Source organism: Macrobrachium rosenbergii, chromosome 24 (genome assembly GCF_040412425.1).
Source record: "Macrobrachium rosenbergii isolate ZJJX-2024 chromosome 24, ASM4041242v1, whole genome shotgun sequence".
In the NCBI taxonomy this organism is placed as follows: domain Eukaryota; kingdom Metazoa; phylum Arthropoda; class Malacostraca; order Decapoda; family Palaemonidae; genus Macrobrachium; species Macrobrachium rosenbergii.
The window spans coordinates 30,452,351-30,474,401 of NC_089764.1; the positions used below are offsets into that span (position 1 = coordinate 30,452,351).

Genomic DNA, 22,051 nt, shown 5'->3' on the forward strand with positions numbered 1-22,051 from the left:
GTGAGTTGGATCTTATACAGAACACTGAACAATCATGAAGTCAGTTCGTCCTTCCAGGAGAGTTTTCTAAGTTCACCCTGCTGCCCTGAAGCAAGCCTTTCTATTTGGAGAACTGCTACGGAATATTTGGAAAATTACTGTAACAAAACTCCTCACACTTTTCATTTCGTAAAGAGGCAGACAGGAAAAATGATTAGACAGAAGGAATTTTAGTGATGACATTCTAAAGATCCATAAAACAGTTCACTATATTAATCTGCAATAAGATTATCAGGAGCTAATATATGAGCTAGAGGAATTTGAATCGTGATTTCTGGAATATCTCACATTTATGTCTTAAAAATCAGGTGACAATAAACTGATAAAGACTAAGTCGAGATTTATGACTCAAATGAACCACACACCCATCATAGTACACAGCTGATTAAGTGATAACAGAACAAATATACTTTGTTTTTATTAACACCTCGTGACGAGTTCCTCGTCAGAAGTCTTGAATGTTGATTTAATGAATAGTTCAATAGTCCTTTCTGAGGCCAAGTACTCAGTTACCTCTTCAAGTATCATTAAATATTAGGGTAACTGGGTAATAAATGAAAGAAACCAACCCAGTTCTAGGGTTAGACTGGTACACTATCTTCCAGTGATCTTGGTACATGTAGTGAGTAATGAATTTCAAATTACGAATTAGGAAGTTATTATGAATAAAAGGTATATCAACGATTCCAGCTTATCTAACATTTTCCTCCAGTGTCCCTGAATCAAGAAACAGATCTGGTGAAAGGGTGCTCAGGAGACATGATTCAAGAAGAAGAAGAATATAGTCAAAAGACTCCAGCATGCTATAGGCTGTCTATGGGCGGCAAAGGCAAGGAACGTCTCTTACATTGCCATGCAATGTCCTGAAGACAATCATGAATTAGTAAGGTGTCAACGCCTATAATTCAGTAGCTAAGGTGCCAATCAACTCACGTAGGCTGGTCCTAATGAAGGCAAATTCATTCTATTTGAACTACTTGGAGATCCAGTACATTACCAGGGATGCGACGAGGCTCTCAAATAACGAGAACATAATCAGATGGTGTGAAAGGCACAACACATACGCAGCATTTTTAACAGCACCACCTGACCTAAACCAGTTCCGGTGCTTAGTGGTAAGACATGTGACCATTAGGTTATCGAGAGACTGTGTGACAAGGAACGCACAGACACTGTAGGGAAAGTGGGTCTGTGTTTTGTCCTCAATGTAAGAATGAGGGGTCAAGGTTACTGCAGGTCTAGTAGGCACTGCTGTAGCAGGTATTTCAGAGGAAATATGACCTAACCAGACTTACCTTTTCCTAACCTAACCACAGACGCTGTGCCCTGACCTGGCTGGGAGGGCCCCGCCCCGCCTAGACCGCCCCCCCAAAGTAAGTCGCGAACCCTCACTGCATTCTTCCACCGCCCCCCCAAAGAAAAATTTAAAAAAGGTTGCCTTTCGTTTAAAACCAACTGTAATGTTAACCAAATATGATTTGCTTCTTTACTGTCTTATTCAATTTTTTTGCTGATGATAAATCTCACATGAACGAATGTCATTTAGACAAAAGGCAACAACAAGCCTCGACCAGGGGAGGCGAACACAACCTCCCCAGCTCTGGCAATCATGAAACTCGCTCATCCGAATAGATTCATTACTTTGCCATTCGGTCACAAAAACAGGTGGGTACTACTCACCGTTAGATGGGAATCATCAAACGCCCGACGCGATGACCTTGAACCACCTGAGCGAACTGCTTGCACCAACTGTAAACAAGGATGAGAGAGGTAGGGTGTTAAAAAGTTAGTACTTGCCAATAAATGTAAATATATATATATATATATATATATATATATATATATATATATATATATATATATATATATATATATATATATGTGTGTGTGTGTGTGTGTGTGTATGTGTGTGTGTGCTTGCACGCGCAACAGCTAAGTCACGACTATCTCGCATGACTATTATGCATTTATTACTTCTGAACAAGGGAGGAAGATGAAATGATCGTTCGTGACGTATTGCAGCTTTCCAAGCACAATAAACCATTCGCAGGAAACCGCACAAAGAATTTATTTATTTCCCCTTTCCTTTTCTCTTCATGCTTCTTCGGGTATGCGCGTGTATGCATACGTATGCGCCATCATCATTTTCATCATCATCATCATCATCACAATTATTATCGCCATCTTTACTCTGCATCTTCTTCCACATTCTCCAGTCACCTTCAGCTTCCCGTCCCGTTGTTCTCAACAACATTCTACATTTATGCATGCATGTTGAATGTATGTTGTGCACACACACACACGTACACACATATATGTATGTATATAAATAAATATATGTATGTAAAGAAAAAATAATAAATATATATGTATGTGTATATAATGTGTATATATATCATATACATATATGTATACCTATGTGTGTATATATATTTATGTATATATATATATATATATATATATATATATATATATATATATATATATATATATATATATATATATAATATCATTCTGGTAAATCAAAACTTAAATTAGAATTTCTATTACTGTTGTGTTTCCACGCCTATCATGGCCACAACTATTACAAGACTTCACTCGGTCACGGAATTCCCACAATTTCAGTAACAGAGAGAAAAAGTTGACTTACCATTTCAAAAAATGGTTAAAAGGAGAACTATTTTGTTACTGTGAAGTCAATATATTTCTGTTTTAAATTAGCAACAATTTTAACAGGTATTCTCAACGACAGTCACCGAAACATCAATAGTACTTCTGTTTACTTAAGAATTATCAAAAGATACTTAAGAAACGAATACTGTTTAAAACCTTTGAAAATGAATTATAAATATTCTTCCTCGTCTGAAAATGAATTAGAAATATTCTTCCTCGTCTGAAAATGAATTAGAAATATTCTTCCTCGTCTGAAAATGAATTAGAAATATTCTTCCTCGTCTGAAAATGAATTATAAATATTCTTCCTCGTCTGAAAATGAATTATCAATATTCTTCCTCGTCTGAAGCCACCCACTCCTCCTCAGTCAAATTTCTGCCTTCAGCGCTCTGCCAGACACCCCATCTATGCCTGAATTGAACTGAATTGAATTGAATATAGAATTTAGGACAAAGGCCAAGCTCTGGGACCTATCAGGTCATTCAGCGCTGAAACGGGAATTGACAGTAAAAGGTTTGAAAGGTGTAACAGGAGGAAAACCTCAAAGCAGTTGCACTATGAATCAATTGTTAGGAGAGGGTTGAGGAAAGTAAGATGGAAGAAAGAGAATGTGAAAGGAGGTACAGTAAAAGGAACGAAAGGGGTTCCAGCTAGGGGCCGATGGCACGCTGCAAAGAACCTCAAGTAACGCCTTCACTGCACCGCATGAGGTGCACTGACGGCACTAACCTCCTACGGGGCCCATCTACGACGATCATTCCGAACAAATCTTCTATAAAATCCAGAACCCATCTATCCTCTATATAAAAGAATACTTCTATACATATTCTCACCCTTGAGGCCTTCAGCTAAATCAAAGGCTCCTGCAAGTGCTAATTTCACTCAGAAAATCCGACCGAGGTCAGGTGCTTTTCTCTATATAAACTATGTTAGATTCCTGTGCCGTGATCACAGTGATCATGTGATTAGTATTTCTCATACTGATATTACTGATCTTTAAATAACTCCGTCAATAGGCAAGTGATTGTGCTCGTTTAATGCTTTGTGGCTCTCATCTATTATAGAAATAAGCACTGGTTTGAGCGCAGCAGAATGAATAAGACTTATAAGACTTATAAGACTTACATATTCCACGTCACTTATATAGTTTTCAGAAAACTTGCACCAAAAGCAGACGACATTTTCTGCTAAGATATAGAAATGATTTAGCGTCCAATTAGTCTCGTTGAATGGTCGCGGGTATATCACATGATGGAAAATAATTGAATTACAGATCAGTGCTTCAGTTGGTGGCGTTTTTCCAGTTCATCAGACGAATCAAGAGACCTATGATGACTTGGCCAACAGGTACCAGAATATTCTGGAAACGACCAGATCAGGCTTGTCATGACGCTATAGTTACATGCCAAGGTATTGAGAAACCGCTTTTTGTACATTGCCAATAGGGCACGTCCGTATCACACACACACACACACACACACAGACAACTGATGAGTGATGGACGTCAGTGATGCCTTTTGCATTTTGAAATGGCCCAGTTTTTGGGGGATTAAGAACGCGTTTCCTTCCTGCTTGCCCGTTAGAGGGCAGGAACTGTCTCCTTCCTCTTCTTCCCAGGGTTCTTCTTGGGACCAAGTTGCTGAACTGAATTGAATATAGAATTTAGGCCAAAGGCCAAGCACTGGGACCAATGAGGTCATTCGGCGCTGAAAAGGAAATCTACAGTAAAAGTTTGAAAGGTGTAACAGGAGGGAAAACCTCGAAGCAGTTGCACTATGAATCGACTGAAAGGAGAGGGTGGAAAGCAAGGTGGAAGAAAAAGAATATGAAAGGAGGTACAGTAAAAGGAACGAAAGGGGTTGCAGCTAGGGACCAAAGGCAGGCTGCAAAGAACCTTAAGTAATGCCTACAGTGCACCGCATGAGGTGCACTGACGGCTCTACCTCCCCTACGGAGATCAAGTTGTCAGTCACGGTGATGTTTCTCAGTCATTGCTGAAAGATGTGAATACCTTTGAATCAGAGGTTTCTCGTTTACAGCAATTTCTATAGACAATTATTTAATAGCATCTTTTCTATCTTAGGATTATGTAATTATAATTACGTGATTATTTTATTTCATACTGTTTCTAGATGGATGCAATAGCCTTTTTGGGAGCTGTACACTTATGACATCAACACGGATTTATATCAAATCGGTTAGTTTCATCGCTCTAAATAAGTACGATACAAATGGATTATATATACATATATATATACATATATACATATATATATATATATATATATATATATATATATATATATATATATTATATATATATTATATATATATATATATATATATATATATATATATATAATATATATATAAATACACACACACATATATATATCTAAACCTACAATGCAAAAATGTTTTCTCAATACTCGTAATTAACGTTTTCTCATTTAAACAGAAAAACCTGTGGATTTTTCAGAGGGCTCCACACTCCATCTTATACATCACAGACACCATTCATTCACTCTCAGTAAAGAGAAGGGATCAGGTTTTTGACTGAAGCAATATCAGCATTTTTATGAACACATTTTTATTAATGGGGCTCTAATTTTAAACTGAACCAATGACTTGAGATATTCTCTTGTAACTAAGATGATGTTGATTCTTGTTGCTGTTACGAACTATTCAGTCTGAAATATGTGAGGAAATCGTCCTTGTATAACAATATGTGGCGTCGCTTATTGTGGGGTGGGGGCCAGGGTGGCACAGGCCCCCAATCAGATTTTTGGCGCCCACACTGCCCCACCCCCCGTTGAAATTCCCTTTGTAGCTAACCTTTAACCCTTATACAGTATTTGATACATTCGGATATAGTAAGAGTTGAAAATTAATTGAAAATTGAGCTCTGTAATTTCAAATACAGGTTTACTAATTACTAATACTTTTATTTTCCTTTATTCACGTGGATATATACAATCCAGAATAGTATATTTTACTAATTACAGAACTGGCACATTAGAATTGTGTCATTTTCTCTGTTCCCCCCAAAAAATATCTTGGCCTCACCTAGTCCCACCCTTGATGGAATGTCAGCAACGCCACTGATAACAAAATGTGTTTTTCATTGTAATATGACGCACAAAGGGTTTAACTACAAATATGGAAGTACTATGAGCGTTTATGGGCAGTTAATTTTCCTCCTGGTGAGTGATAATACCGATTTACATCACATTTATTTTTACAAGCAACTGATTCACTCTGAATAAATTCTATGCCCTTATGAACACCAGGATTAATAGAGCAATCCTGATGAAAACCAACGATAATTTCTTCTGGTGCAGCTATGACGGAACACCACTTTGGGCTAAGAAAAGGCCCTGAAGTATAAATAATGATACAAAAATCTCTAATCTGAACACCATTATTGGAACATGAACCGCGCTTGCGCCGTTGAAAAAATAGAGAGAATGTGACGCGTGAAGGCAAATAGGAATTCCTCACCTTGTTCAAATTTGGTTCAAACGCCATCACCGCCCTAAAATGGAAGACTGAAGTATCTGCAAAAATACAAAACTGAGAAAAATGGCACATACTCCCCTGCCTTACTACTGATTTTGCAGATGCTGCAAATGGGACCCCTTAAATAAAGCATTGAAGAATCATTCTGAAACTGCAGTAACTTGCGTATTAGTGTCTCACGAGCCCAGTGGGTGTCATGTCTCAATTTCGAAAATTTTGCAGATACTGCAGTTTTCCATTTTAGGGCAGAGTAGCATACTGAAGTTGTACTGAAATTAGATCAAGTGACGTCATGAGGTCTACGAGATGGATTCGGGTAATATATGTAAATGAGGCTTTGGGATTGAATTCCTCTGGTAATAGCGTAGTATATGAAGCAACCCCAGAAAGGAAATATTAATATTACTCCATTAAGGACGTGGAAGTATTTCGAATAAATATTATTATTATTATTATTATTATTATTATTATTATTATTATTATTATTGTTATTATTATTCAATAATAATATCTGGAAAGTCAGATGGAAGAAAGACGTGAACGGAGGAAGTATTTCGAATAAATAATAATAATAATAATAATAATAATAATAATAATAATAATAATAATATTATTATTATTATTATTATTACTATTATCATCATTATTATTATTATTGTTATTATTATTCAATAATAATATCTGGAAAGTCAGATGGAAGAAAGAAGTGAACGGAGGTACAGTAAAAGGAATGAGCGTGGTAGCAACTAGGGGCCGAAGGAACGCTGCAAAAAACCTTAAATATTGCCTACAGTACACCGCATGAGGTGCACTGACAGCACTAACCCCCCTACGGAACCAACACATAAAAGAGAAAAAGACCTTGTGGACCACTTCACCAAATTCCGCCAAAATCCGTCCGCTGGTTTCCACATCATTCAGGTCCCAGTCAAACAGACAGGCAGAAGACGGAAGTACTTGGACAGACGGGAATTTCCGAGACTCTCACCTTTTCAAGCGTCGACATTCCTTTCTCCTGTCCACCGCTGCTCAGGTTATGGACGGTGGTCGATGACGTCGAACCGCCGATGCCGGAAGACGACGAAACCGCCCCCGAATCTGGAGTGTCTGGAAAATGAGAAAGAAAGGGCCTTCAGAAATGTGGGACACTGCCTGTTTGTGTTGTTAGGGAAGGGAGGTACCTTGGGTCTTTATTTTGTATCGGTATCAGTGGTCTTTGTAATTTTTCCCAAGTAGCTCTCTCTCTCCCCTTCTCTTTCTCTCTCTCTCTCTATATATATGTGTGTGTGTATATATATATATATATAAACATATATATATATATATATATATATATATATATATATATATATATATATATATGTATATTATATACACACACATATATCATATATATATATATATATATATATATATACATACATGTGTGTGTGTACATACATATATATATATATATAAACATATATACATATATTTATAAAATAATAATAATAATTATAATAATAATAATATCTCGACAAGGGGATATAATATATATATATATATATATATATATATATATATATATATATATATATATATATATATATATAAAACTTGTGGTCCAGTGGTCCCATGATCGATCCAAAGTGAGCTAAAATGTTCCTTTAAATCCTGTTGTACTGTTGCTGACCTAAGCACTGACTATGCACTCGGATGCTGGTTGATGGAGTGGGTCATAAAAAAAGCTATGATTATTTAGAGATGTATCATTATGAGCAAAACGGACAAAAAGAGAAGTAAAGAAAGGTCAAAAGGTCAACGAGGTCACTGATTTCTCTAAGTGGGAGAAAAACTCGGCGACGGAGGAAGTGGTCTAATCATAGATCTGAATATATCTCTTTATCTGTTTATCCGTTCTCCTTCGTCCTCATTCCACTGTCGCCCTCAAGTCCAAAACAGAAACTGGAAGAAAGGAAAACGTAACTGTAAAAGTAGCAGTAGTAGGAGCGGTACGGACTGGCCTTTGGGACGGCTCACTAAACATCGCCCTATCTATCTCTCTACCCTCCTTCACGCAAGAAAAAAAAAAAAAAAAAAGAAAAAAACGATCAGCAATGAATGAAGCAGAATTGTCAAATTTCAGGCGAATGCAAAGATACGGGAGATGGTGCCCGATTTGGGGGCTTGAGGGGGAGGGTGTGTGTGTGTGTGTGTGTGGTGTTCCTTCAACCTCAACCCCCGCCATCCCGTCCTTCAAGCTGGTCTTGCCCTGTGGGTTCATTTCAAGGTTGCGGCGCGGACGAATTGACTGAAACTAGAGGAACTGAGAGAAAGACTGGGGAGACTCGGTTTCAAGAGTCTCTTTCTCCTCCTCCTCCTCCTCCTACTCTGCTTCTTCTTCTTCCTCCTACTCACAAGCAAAGTCTTAGAAAGGGACACAAGTCATCTTTATGCCGGGCGAAGCTATTTTAAGAAGTGATATTCTAGGTAACCGATTTCCTCCTCTCTCTCTCTCTTGGATTGCTTAGGCAAACATCCGTTTAAAAACATTTAATACCATTATCTATATACCGAGCCCTATAAAAACTGTTAATATTCGTAAAAACTATATACTGTACACAAACACACAAGTTTAGCCGTGATGTCAGTTCACTGTTATCCAGTTCCCAGTATATTAGGCCTAACAGCGCCAGTCTTCAGAAACGCATCGCATAAACTAAATTTAACTGACTATGGCTATGATTTCGAACTTGCTTTGAAAGTCCAGAGCAGAGGCAAAGCCTAGGCTCTTCAGTACGCTGTCCAATATACGGATTCAGTTTACAATCACGGGTACACTGCGTTGTAACGAAAATAATCTGTGAAACCAGATACCCAGGGCATTAACACGGATGAACGATTGTCCAGGGTATGGAGGATTCAAGTTCATATGCAGTATATATATGACTGTGAAATATTTTCTGTTAAAACAGAATTCCATCAAATATAAGGAGCCCATAAAAATGCCAAAATGCAGAAAGTAAGTGCTATATTTCAGAGACCAACTGTCTCTCTCTTCAGGCAAGAGAGAGCCAGTTGGTCTCTGAAAATATAGCTTTGACTTTCTACATTTTGGCGTTTTTATGGGCTCCTTTTTATATATATATATATATATATATATATATATATATATATATATATATATATATATATATATATATATATATATGTGTGTGTGTGTGTGTGTTATATAATTTGTATATATGTTTGTGTGTGTGCATGTCAGAGGGTGTATGTGTCATAGGATATTCCGCCAGAATATTCCCATTTTGTTTGATTGTAGAGACTGAGTTAAAACGCAGTCAGAGAAGTTGTTGTTGCATCTTCACAATTCTTTTGTGATATCAGTGTTTTTGTTCTTTTCTAATACTTCTGTACTCTCCAAAATTATTAAGAATAATGAAATATTTATTCTTTCAGAATACCATAAAAGCATTTATCCTACATATAAAACTAAATCAAATTAAAATGGTATAAAAATAACCTACTGCAAGCGGACTGAACTGACGCAAGACACACGTGATACAGAAAGGTGCTTGATTAATCTTTGCTTGAAGGAAAATTACTGAGGCTCTGTGAAGATACTCCCTCTTTTTGAAGGGAATTACTAACAGTATTATCACATGCAAATGAAATTCAGTCGACACTATGTCGGAAATCATAGACAAAATGTTCCCAAAGCAATTTTGTGGCGGAATCAGCCAGTCCCCTTGTGGCAACCTTAAAACAATGATTCATCTATATTACCTCGAGTATTTAAGTATGATCCTTTTTTATGTGTTCTCTACTACATATTTTTTTTCTTCGGTCATTGATTTCATTACGGGAGCATCTCGTATTCCCGTCTTATTACGCATTTCGTCCCTTGGAGGTTGGGCCCACGTCTTTTGACCGCTGGAATGCGGTCTGTGGGTAGTTTAGACGGACGTGTAAAACTCAAGACAGCTGTGAGAGGATAATTATTGTCCCATCAGATGAGGAATTTACAATGGAAACTTAATCATTTACATAGAGAACTTTCCTCGTTGTGAATAATATAAAACTGTCAAAAAATTATGAAGTTCAAAACGTGTTGATTTTTGGCAAAATCTTTGAATAGGACCCGGTTACACTTAGGGTAATTAGCAGCTCTCTTTTGAGGCTGGTCATTCACTTCTCTCTCTCTCTCTCTCTGTCCCTCTTCAAGGACTGTTACCAGTCCTTATTACCTGATGATACTGAGTAACAGGACCACAAGTCCCGAAGGGAAACAATTCGGGAAAGTTTTCAAGACCATCTTTAGGTTTAATCCTTTCCTCCACGTAGGGAACCTTCCTAAGATAGATACCCATTTCCATTTTGCTCACATCCCCAAAAGGTGCAGCAAATGTATCCAGTCCAACTTCTTTGGCTATACTTCCACCAAACTTTGGAGGTACCTGTCTCTCCAGCACTTTACCTACATGCTGGCAATGGCTAGGAAAGTCGGTTAGCACTAAATCCTCTCCATAACAGGGCATGCGTTGGCACCCTTATCAGGTGGGGACATCTGGAAGACTGATAATAGACCTTCTTAACATACCTGCTATCCTGGTCACTTAACACCTGAGCCAGGTGAGCGAGTCCTTGCTTAATACTGATTGCTATGGAGAGTCAGTAGAGAAAGATTTTCGTACCGTTGTTCCGCAGGGTAGTCTTCTATGACCTTGGCTGTTTTCAGTCTTTAAAGTGACATAATTTTCGGGTTAGAATTAATATAAAGGAGTGACAGATACTACGGCTCTTGAAAGTGTTCCAGGAAATCTGTCGATAGCCTCAACAGAGTTTGGAACAGATCAGTAAATCTGCAGTTAATGGGACTGCTATTTCTTCAGGTTTTTTGTTTGAAACACTGCCATTCAGTGCTGTGGGTTTTTTTCAGAGAGAGAGAGAAGCCATTAACACTACATCAAGGACCATTAAAAATACTGCAAACTAGTCTAGACAGTAATTAAGATACAGCAACAAAAACCATGACACCATTGTCCAAATTGTTTTTCCTTCCAATGGATCGAGAAAAATTTCCTCTGGCAATGTTTGGTTTTTCTCTCCATTTCTCAAACAAGGCGTTGGTTGCTTGTCACATTTTGTCACCTGTTCAAAAATATTCTTGGCTTCAAGTGTGAGGAGTTGGGTAAATATCTTTCTTAGATATTTGATCTTATTTAGATATTTATAAAATATTCTTAACTTCAAGTGAGGGGTTGGGTAAATATCTTTCTTAGATACTTCATCTTATTTAGATATTTATAAAACATTCTTGACTTCAAGTGTGAGGAGTTGGGTAAATCTCTTCCTCAGATATTTACTGTCCACACCAGACGCCTCCTCATTTTTATTTCCTCGTGTCTTTTACTCACCCTTTTTACTACTCATTTTCTTATATTTCTATTTTCTTTCCGTTCGTCATTTACAAGTCATATGATTTACCTTGGTATAATTATCTTAGCAAGGGAAACAGACATCTTTAGATAACTATAACCCATTACTAGGTTTTACTGAATTGAACTGAATATAGAGTTTAGGACAAAGGCCAAACACTGGAACCTATGAGGTCATTCAGCGCTAAAACGGAAACTGGAAGTAGAAAGGTTTGAAAGGTGTAACAGGAGGAAAACCTCAAAGCAGTTGCACTATGAATCAATGGTTAGGAGAGGGTGGAAAGTAAGATGGAAGAAAGAGAATATGAAAGGAGGTACAAAGAACGAAAGGGATTGCAGCTAGGGGCCGAAGGCACGCTGCAAAGAGCCTTAAGTAATGCCCACAGTGCACCACATGAGGTGCACTGACGGCACTAACCCCCTACGGGAATTACTAGGTATTAGGGATATAGACCAACTTCGGTATTTGAATTCCAGGTGGCGGAAGTGTTTATAATACACGGCTTCGTTAAATGAATTTTCCATAACCATTTCCAAGAAAACTGCAAAAACATCTCAGACGCCAATATTTTATTAGCTGTGACACCAGTTTCAAGAATTAATTTTATGTACCACAACTGATTCATAGTGCAACTGCTTTGAGGTTTTCCTCCTGTTACACCTTTCATGCCTTCTTACTGTCAATTTCTGTTTCAGCGCTGAATGACCTCATTCGTCCCAGTGCTTGGTCTTTGGCCTAAATTCTATATTCAATTCAAAAACATCTTATGCGTTGACATTTTAAGCCGTTGCAACACCAACTTAAAGAATTGATTTTGTCCATCACACTTTTTCCTACACTTGCAATTCCTCCCTCTTGGTCTTGCCGCCTTCAGTGCAGTGGTTTTGCAACAAAGCATTCCACTTTACTTTCATCTGCAACTAAGCTTTTGCCACCTGTTTAGAGATCTGAGGAGAGAGAGAGAGAGAGAGAGAGAGAGAGAGAGAGAGAGAGAGAGAGAGAGAGAGAGAGAGAGAGAGAGAGAGAGAGAGGATTAAGATTCTTTTGGTGTAATTCTTGCATTCTTACCAGGAAGGAGATGCGACATTTTTCCCAGTCTGCGGTTATTACGTGAGGCACATATGTGGGAAAGTCTGTAATGGGTCTATATTATTATCATGATTACTGATAGCAGAAGTAACAGCAACAGTAGCTGTTTCTTTCTTCCCCTTCTATCTCTGACTTTGATGAAACTTGGCTGGGACTTATCACTGGGGTTGGTAATTATTTTTGCTAATATTCTTTTACATTGTCCTACTTTTTAGTTTTCTGTAAAAGAAAACTAGTGTGCTGGCTTTGTCTGTCCGTCCGCACTTTTCCTGTCCGCCCTCAGATCTTAAAATCTACTGAGGCTAGAGGGCTGCAAATTGGTATGTTGGTCATCCACCTCCAGTCATCAAATATACAAAACTGCAGCCCTCTAGCCTCCTCAGTAGTTTTTATTTTATTTAAGGTTAAACTTAGCCATAAACGTACTTCTGGCAACGATATAGGACAGGCAACCACCGGCCCATGGTTAAAGCTTCATGGGCAGCGGCTCATACAGCATTATACCGAGACCACCGAAAGATAGATCGATTTTCGGTGGCCTTGATTATGCGTTATAGCGACTGTACTGAAAACTTGATCGCGTCGAAGAAACTTCGGCGCAAATTTTACTTGTTTTTCAAGTCACCGGCCAATTCCCAGAACAAAATATTAGCATTTTCTCTCCAGGTTTCTAAAACTACGAGAGCCAAAGAGTCAATGGCCTCTGATTTTTATAACTATACGCCATGTGTCAGAAATACCTGTCCACCAAAATATAAAGTGAACGTTACTTATTATTATTATTAATTCTCCTTCTTAACAGTCCTCTAATTTTTAATAGGCTTGGTAAGTAGTTTGGTGCTCTTAACACAATATTTTTCAACTTGACCTTGAGGTCACAGGTCAGCTTCAAAACCAAAGTCTTATGTCTTCCTGACCTCCCTGAAACTTGGTTGTATCTCAAAGCATTTGGAACCTGGTCCTCTGGAGCATTCACTGTAAGGCATTTAAACTGAGAATCAAATAGATTCTGTAAAGAAATTAGACGCTTTATATGCAACCGCATACATAAACAAAAATACGTCCTTGTGTCTTTTGTTTTTGAATTGAATATAGAATTTAGGCCGAAGGCCAAGCACTGGGACCTATGAGGTCATTCAGCGATGAAACGGAAATTGACAGTAAAAGGTTTGGAAGGTGTAACAGGAGGAAAACTTCAAAGCAGTTGCAATATGAATAAATTGTTAGGAGAGGGTGGAAAGTAAGATGGAAGAAAGAGAATATGCAAAGAGGTACAGCGAAAGGAACGAAAGGGGTTGCAGCTAGGGGCCGAAGGGACACTGCAATGAACCTTAAGTGATGCCTACAGTGCACCGCATGAGGTGCACTGATGGCGCTACCCTCCTACGGAACATGTATATTGATCTGCAATTCTTTGCCACTTGACAAACTTGGAATTCAGTATTCAGTTGTAAAGCAAAACATCTGAGATATTTTCAGAAAAATTAATTTTACGCTTTCTACATTTGTACAAAGACTTTCTCATCAAACAGAATGCATCCAGATAACCTCGAGAATCCATATACCCTTAATTTAAAAAGACCAAAGCGCACAGAAACTTTCAAACGAGCTTTCCTTTTTTCCTCTTCCAGAAAACCAACATTATCGGCCAAAGCATCGCACCTGTTCGCCAGGTGAGCTTATCAGCGTAATCAAATATAGACCCTTGCGGGGAATAGCCTCAATTTAGCCAGCTCTCTATTTTGGTATCTGGTGCATTTACCAATCTTATCACTCTCCTCATTCACCCGAAAATTCGCTGAGAACTGAGTTTTTTTTCTCCATCTTTTTCATCCAAATTATTTATAGCCAAAAACATACTTCAGGTATAACTGACGGTGGTTGATGCTGCGCTATGGCAGAAAAACACATCAATCAGTCAGGCAGTATGATATTGCTTCATTATTGTCATTTCACTTGTAAGGAATGGAATGGAGGAATGGAATGGAATATAGAGTTTAGGCCACAGGCCAAGCACTGGGACCTATGAGGTCATTCAGCGCTGGAAAGGAAACTGGGAGTAAGTAGGTTTTAAGGTGTAACAGGAGGAAAACCTCGTAGTTGCACTAAGAAATAATTGTTAGGAGTATGTGGATAGCAAGATGGATAAAAGATAATATGAATGGAAGTACAGTAAAGGGAGTGAAAGGGGCTGCAGCTAGGGGCCGAAGGGACGCTGCAAAGAACCTTTAGTAATGCCTACAGTGCACCCCGTGAGGTGCACTGACTGCACTAACCCCCTACGGGGATTTCACTTGTAAGATTCAGCTGGAGTGTCTTGTAATGTACACAGCATAAATGTCATTTTTCTGAATGACAGACCTTTCTTCATTTGCTTTGAAATGAGTGGTTTTGATTTAGTATAGTGGATCTATACCCAATTAGATAATCGTACTTTATATGACACTAGGAAAGTCAATCTATGAATAGGCTTGCTTTTTCTTGTGTGTGTGTGTGTGTGTGTGTGTTGGAAGACGAAGTTATCCAAATAAATGTAAATCAAGTTTTCAGTCATACAATTCACGTCACATTTCGGGGTTTTAGCAGAACTGATGGCAGGTGTTCGGATAAAGCACTAAAGCTTTGAGAATGACTTCAACATACATCTGTGAGTATTTAAAAAATATGAATAAATTTGAGGTTGCCATGATACGTCTTTTACTGAAACTTTGGTTCATTGGTCGCATATTCAGTCGGTTGGGTATTATTATTATTATTATTATTATTATTATTATTATTATTATTATTATTATTATTATTATTATTATCCAGAAGAGGAAACCTATTCCTATGGAACAAGCCCACCAAAGGGGCCATTGGCTTGAAATTCATGCTTCCAAAGAATATTAAGGTGTTCATTAGGAATAAGTAAAAGGAGGTACAGGGAAATACAGAAAGAAGAGATCCCACTTACTAGAATAAAAAATAAATTAAGAAAATAACAAATATATAAATATGTACTGAAATGCAAGGAGAATAGTATTAGGGCAGTAATGCATTGCACCTTCGCTTGAACTTCTGAAGTTCCAAAAGCAAGGGTTTTGAATAATTAAAGATAAATACTTAAAGCTTACGAGAATATGCTGTTAACTTCTCTAGCCTTCCTTCCACCATATTAGTTGGAGATAAGGAAGACTGGTTTAGGAATTCCATCAACGATGAGATATGGAAGAAATACATTCTGTCAGTGTAGGAAAATCAAACCCAAAACCGGTTCCTAAGACATCTTTTCATCTAGAGGAACCTATACACCTCCGAGCGACACAAGGCTTCCCTAGAGACACCTAGTGTGGGTGGACTCTACAGAGGGTCCTTTATAACGTGGGATGTCTTCTTAAGACTGGGGTTTTATTTATCATTGATGAGAGACAAAGTTTTAGTCGACATACTTCCTGTTTACTAATAGCTTGCCATTGACACGATTTTTATATTCCCATCATAATCAGCTGACTTACGTCAGAGACTCACCTGATTTATAAAAATTTCTTGCTTTTACGAAAAATAATTATGAAAAAAGATACATATATATATGTATAATATATATATATATATTATATATATATATATATTATATATATATATATATATATATATATATATATATATATATATATATATATATATACATATATATATATATGTATATATATATGCATAACTGTCTGAAAACTTTATTTGGAAGAGAAAATTTCGTCGGTTCAAAACATTCTTTTAGTCGTAATTTATGTACTATAATTATTATGTATTCCTCAGTAATACTTAGTTCACTTGTGCCACGTAGAAGTGAAAAAATAAACTATCAGTAATTTCTGTTTATATTTTTGCCTCCATTACCGAATGCTGGGTGTGCATTACTGTTTACGATGGCAGTGCTTACTTCGTGTGCCGACGGGCTTTTAATATCTATGAATGCGCGCGCGCGTGTGTGTGAGTGTGGTGTGTGTATGCGTGTGTATTCACACCACCTACAACTCTCATGAAGAGAATATATAAACTGGGAATTGATTCTCAGAACCAGAGTGATGTCATGGCTTAGCCAACGCTTCCAGACCATTTTAATCGTGGCCCTAATATGAGCAGCGTCGGATCTATTTTAAGGAATGACAAAGGATGTGCATATTCTGAAAGTCTCCCGCCGCTGGCGTCCTCCTCCCTGGCCAAGCGTTTCCCTCTGAAGAATGGAATATAAGGAGTGTAAAATTTCGGCCAAAGGCCAAGCACTACGACCTATGAGGTCATTCGGCGCTGAAGGGGGAACTGAGAAGAAAAAGGGTTGGAAGGTGTAACAGGAGGAAAACCTCAAAGCAGCTGCACTGTGAAACAATTGTTAGGAGAGGGTGGAAAGTAAGATGGAAGAAAGAGAATATGAATGGAGTTGCAGTAAAAGGAATGATAGGGGCTGTAGTTAGGAGCCGAAGGGACGCTGCAAATAACCTTAAGTATAATGCCTACAGTGCACCGCGTGAGGTGCAATTCACTTTGCTCTCTCATTATATTTCCCAGCGGAAGGCAGATATATAATTTGGTAGGTATTTCCTCTGACAGGGATTTAACTGCTAAACGTTTTGCATTTGTTGGGCAGTAGAACAATAGTCTCATTCAGCACCACTGGCCGGATGTGGCATCACTGAACAAAGAAAAATGGCGTGGATGGTAAACTCTAAAAATAGTCATATATTAGATTTTTAAAAACAATAAGATTATGGGAATGAATAACAGAATCGGTCGTCTCTCTAAATGGGTGACATCGGCTTGCAAGTATGAAAGGGAGCCTATTTTTCCAAATCATTTTAGGAATTTGGAATGTCCTGCAACACTTCGAGATTCCTTTTTGGGGACTGTGAACCTCACAACTGACCATTATTAGAGTTCACAGTAAAAATCAAATGTTTATGAACTATGATAAAAAAAAAACCCAGTGGTCTAGTCTAATTATCCATCTGTCAAAGCCTTCTGTTCTAAGATGCAATCCCTAGAGTAGAGCCGAACCGCTGACTTTCCTTTGGGAGCCAGAGTATTTTCTTTCCTTTCATACAATAATTGCCCTTTTCTCCCTCTAAAGGACTTATAAAAGACATTACTGAGGAGATCTTACAGTAATTAACCCATGACTGTCGGTACCAGATTGTGACTGGTACCCCGAAATATTCTCGAGGAGTTTCTCGTGATTTTTGTCAAAAGCCCCATCACAGATTCTCCTCAGGGATGGACTCGGCATATATTGGTCACCATGGTCTTTCCAGGTGTGGGTGATCTGATACAGGGAAAGGAAAAGTCCCTCCAACCCTACAGGATTCATGATTCATTTACCTGCCGTAATGCCTTTTTTTTTGTACCTGGCTGGACTTATATATACTTTAAATGGAGAGGATGCTCTTGAGAGAGAGAGAGAGAGAGAGAGAGAGAGAGAGAGAGAGAGAGAGAGAGAGAGAGAGAGAGAGAGAGAGAGAGAGAGAATAGATCATACGTCACCCTCGCTCTCTCTCTCTCTCTAGGCTGACTGATGATGTGGGCATTTTACTCAAAAGGGCATTTTGTTTCCATGACCAGGGCAGTGCACTGAATTATGTACTTGGTATCTAGTCGACTGGAGCGGGTGGCTTTCAGAAGATTTTATATATATATATATATATATATATATATATATATATATATATATATATTATATATATATATATATATATATATATATATATATATATATATATTTATATATATATATATATATATAATATATATATATATATATATATATATATATATATATATATATATATATATATATATATATATATATATAATATATGTATGTGTGACTGTGTACACAAAGAGGTGTGTATATGCAAGCCTATATATGCGTGTATCTATAAAAGATTTAAAAAACACTGTTACTTAAGATGTGCACACAAAAATAAGAAAATTCAGTCTTTGAGCATTCAGTCTATTTGTAAACGCTCAAAAAAAAGATAGTAGTGGTATTAGTAGCAGTAGTAGCAGCGATAATAGTGGTATAGCACAACCTATCTCTGTTATCTGTGGAGGCAACAACGAGGACGCAGCAGCAGCAGCAGCAGCGATATCGACTTATATCACAGCTCTTGAGACGACCTTCGAATATTTTCTCTCTTATCTTTTTCCCTGAATTCCTCTGTCACTCCGCGTCTGTGTGGTGTTTGTGCGTGCGTGTGTTTGTGCATGCGTGTGTTTGTGTGTGTGTGGGGAGGGGTGGTTTGTCTCATATATATTTAAAGCTGGATAATATTTAAGTGTTAATTTTATGTAGAGACTTCTTTCAGAACAAAGGAAACAGTGACACTGATTCCACATTCTCTTCAATTAACCGAGGCTGCTGTGGGTCGTTCTGAAGTCTTAACATTATTTTGTCTTCTTCTTTTTTGTCATATTTGGCTTCCATCACGTTCGTCCCGAGCTGGGGCCTCTCTCTCTCTCTCTCTCTCTCTCCCCCTCCGGTTTCTCAGTTCCGCCTTCCTGCCCCTCTGCCGTAGCTCCCTTCGTCTTTCATACCCAGGGTCGAAGTGCCTCTTGATTTGCTTTGCGCCTCCCCGCGGCCTCATTCGCTCTCTGTTGTCATCGGGGCACATGTCCACTACTCCTTCACATCCTCCTCTGTTTCTCCTTATTATTCTCCTTCTCCTCCTTCACCGCCTTCCATTCTCCTTCCCGTCTGTCTAGGTCCTGACCAAGGTCGTCCGTGCCCCGCGGCTACCCACCTGCGTCTCATTCAGAGTAATAACCCCTCCCCCACCGGGCACTCTCGTCCGCGGGCCAATCAGAACTCGGGCCCGAACGCAAACGAGGCGGCGATTGGACGCAGTTATCAATGCCGGGATATCAATGAATCAACCAGCCAATCAATGCGCGGTTCTCAAAGCAATAAAGGGACAGCGTATCGTTTGTCATGTAGAGGGTTGTTACACCTTATAAGAATGACTACCATACACGCTGGAGAGAAAAAAAAAAGGGGGCGGTGGAATTGAGGTTAGTCACCTGCGGCCGTGGGCGCAAAAACGGCGTGGTATACGCACTTGGCCGTGCTTGGTACAAATACTGGTATGGATTACGCTACTACTCGGGCTCACAATAGCTCGCAGGGAATTTTTATTCGCCGAGATTAGTTAGTACTTCTTCCAGGCGTGCCTCCGCCGTCCGTCGTCGTTCCGCGCGGCAACCTATATAGCATGAGGTGGGTAGACGCTATCATGCTTGCGGCGTTACGTAATGCCGAGGCAGAACTGAAACCGAGAGGGCGAATCCGCCTTGGAATTCGGCATTCAAACCCACTCCACCTGTACAAAATCTAATTCTCACGTCACTCTATAAACACATTCAGTTCTCATACGCAAAACTAAATCAACATTTCCCCCAAACGGCCCAACGAACTTGAAAATGTACACAGGAACTCATGAATCCCTTTGTTCCACGACGACATACCCCGAAGCCAAACCAGCCCTCATGGAAAACGACTATGGAGCATTGCTAGCAAAGCCAAGTATTTCACCGGTGCATGACCCGGGCCAACGGCGTCGTCGAATCCAAATCACAAAGTGCTATCATCATCATCATCATCATCAGGCTCTTTGCCAACAGCCAAATGCTGGAGCGTTGTAAAAGCCTAAGGTGGCGAAGGACTCCGTAGGAACTCCCAGCATCCTGTCCCTTCAGCATCCTAGAAGTCGATGCTGGAGATTAACATTCTTGTCTCTCTCTCTCTCTCTCTCTCAGGCAGCCCGCTTTTGAAAAGGGAGAAGAATTGTTTAGGTTATCAGTTGCCAATGATATTAGGAAGCCTTCTCAATATTAGTGACATTCCGGGTTAATATTATAATTTCTCTCTCTCTTTCTCTCTCTCAGGCAGTCCACTTTTGAAAAGGGAGAAGAATTTGTTTAGATTTATCAGTCACTAATGATATTAGGAAGCCTTCTCAGTCACAATGACATTCCGGTTTAATATTATCATTTCTCTCTCTCTCTCTCTCTCTCTCTCTCTCTCTCTCTCTCTCTCAGGCAGTCCACTTTTGAAAAGGGAGAAGAAGAATTTGTTTAGAATTATCAGTCACCAATAGTATTAGGAAGCCTTCTCAGTCTTAATGACATTCCGGGATAATATTATAATTATATCTTCGGTTATCAAGACGCTCTATGACAGTATAATTGTTATTTTCAGTCCTCAGGACGCTCTGGAACGATGGAATAATTATCTCCAATTACAGGACTTTCAGGGACCATATGATAATTATCCCCAGCGCCAAGCCTATTTTTTTTTTTTTAGTATTTGAATTCATGATCAGAGAACACGCGCATTTTGATTTGATGCAGCTAAACTGACTCTATTGAAATAACTTGATTTCTGCGTAGCCTTCAGAATAATGGTGCGAGATGGTCTGTCTATAGTTTTAAAAAAATCTTCTCTTAAAACTTTATATTTCTTTACTAGTTTCTTGTTTTTGAAGAAATTCGAGCAAAGAGACGAATATGACGATAATGTCAACATGATTGGGTCTGAAAATAATGACGGACGTCATGATAGTACCTTACCTGAGACGAGAACCAGATTACGGACATTATCATGAAATAACCCCCGTAGGGAGGGGGTAATGCCGTCAGTGCACCTCACGCGGTGCACTGCAGGCATTACTTAAGGTTCTTTGCAGTGTGCCTTCGGCCCCTTGCTGCAACCCCTTTCGTTCCTTTTACTGTACCTCCTTTCATATTCTCTTTCTTCCATCTTACTTTCCACCCTTTCCTAATAATTGATTCATAGTGCAACTGCTTTGAGGTTTTCCTCCTGTTACACCTTTCAAACCTTTTACTCTCAATTTCCGTTTCAGCGATGAATGGCCTCATAGATCCCAGTGCTTGGCCTTTGGCCTAAATTCTATATTCAATTCAATTCAATTAAGTTTAATTAAATTACGGAATAACAGCCAAAGCAGAGCACTGCTGATTTAATATGTACTTCAGTGAATCACTAACTGAAAGATTGGTCAGAGAACCGATACCTGAGGAACGGTTTCCCACTTGGGATGAGTTATGAACAACCGACTGATCTGATATAAAGCATCCAATTGCGACGGAGGCCTCGGTGTGAATATTTGTCCTGTTTTCGTGGTAAGGAATTTCATTTCTGCTGGGTCCCACCAGCACATACCGGTGTCAAAGGTACCGAAAGGACAGACAAGAAACCTAGTAACAAAGGGCTTGTTCCCCGTAGGGGGGTAGTGGCATCAGTGCATCTCATGCGGTGCACTG

General features: G+C 38.8%; 1 protein-coding gene across 2 annotated transcripts in view; it reads right to left on the bottom strand.

Annotated features, from left to right (window-relative positions):
* The window catches only part of LOC136851961 (neuroblast differentiation-associated protein AHNAK-like), a 125,149-nt gene that overhangs the window by 13,437 nt on the left and 89,661 nt on the right, over window positions 1-22,051 (bottom strand). For both annotated transcript variants that reach the window (XM_067126339.1, XM_067126340.1), the window contains exons 3-4: window positions 7,221-7,339; window positions 1,720-1,788 (exon numbers count right to left, since the gene is read on the bottom strand). In XM_067126339.1, coding sequence (XP_066982440.1) covers window positions 1,720-1,788; window positions 7,221-7,339 — 188 coding nt within the window. The remainder of the gene's footprint in view (window positions 1-1,719; window positions 1,789-7,220; window positions 7,340-22,051) is intronic.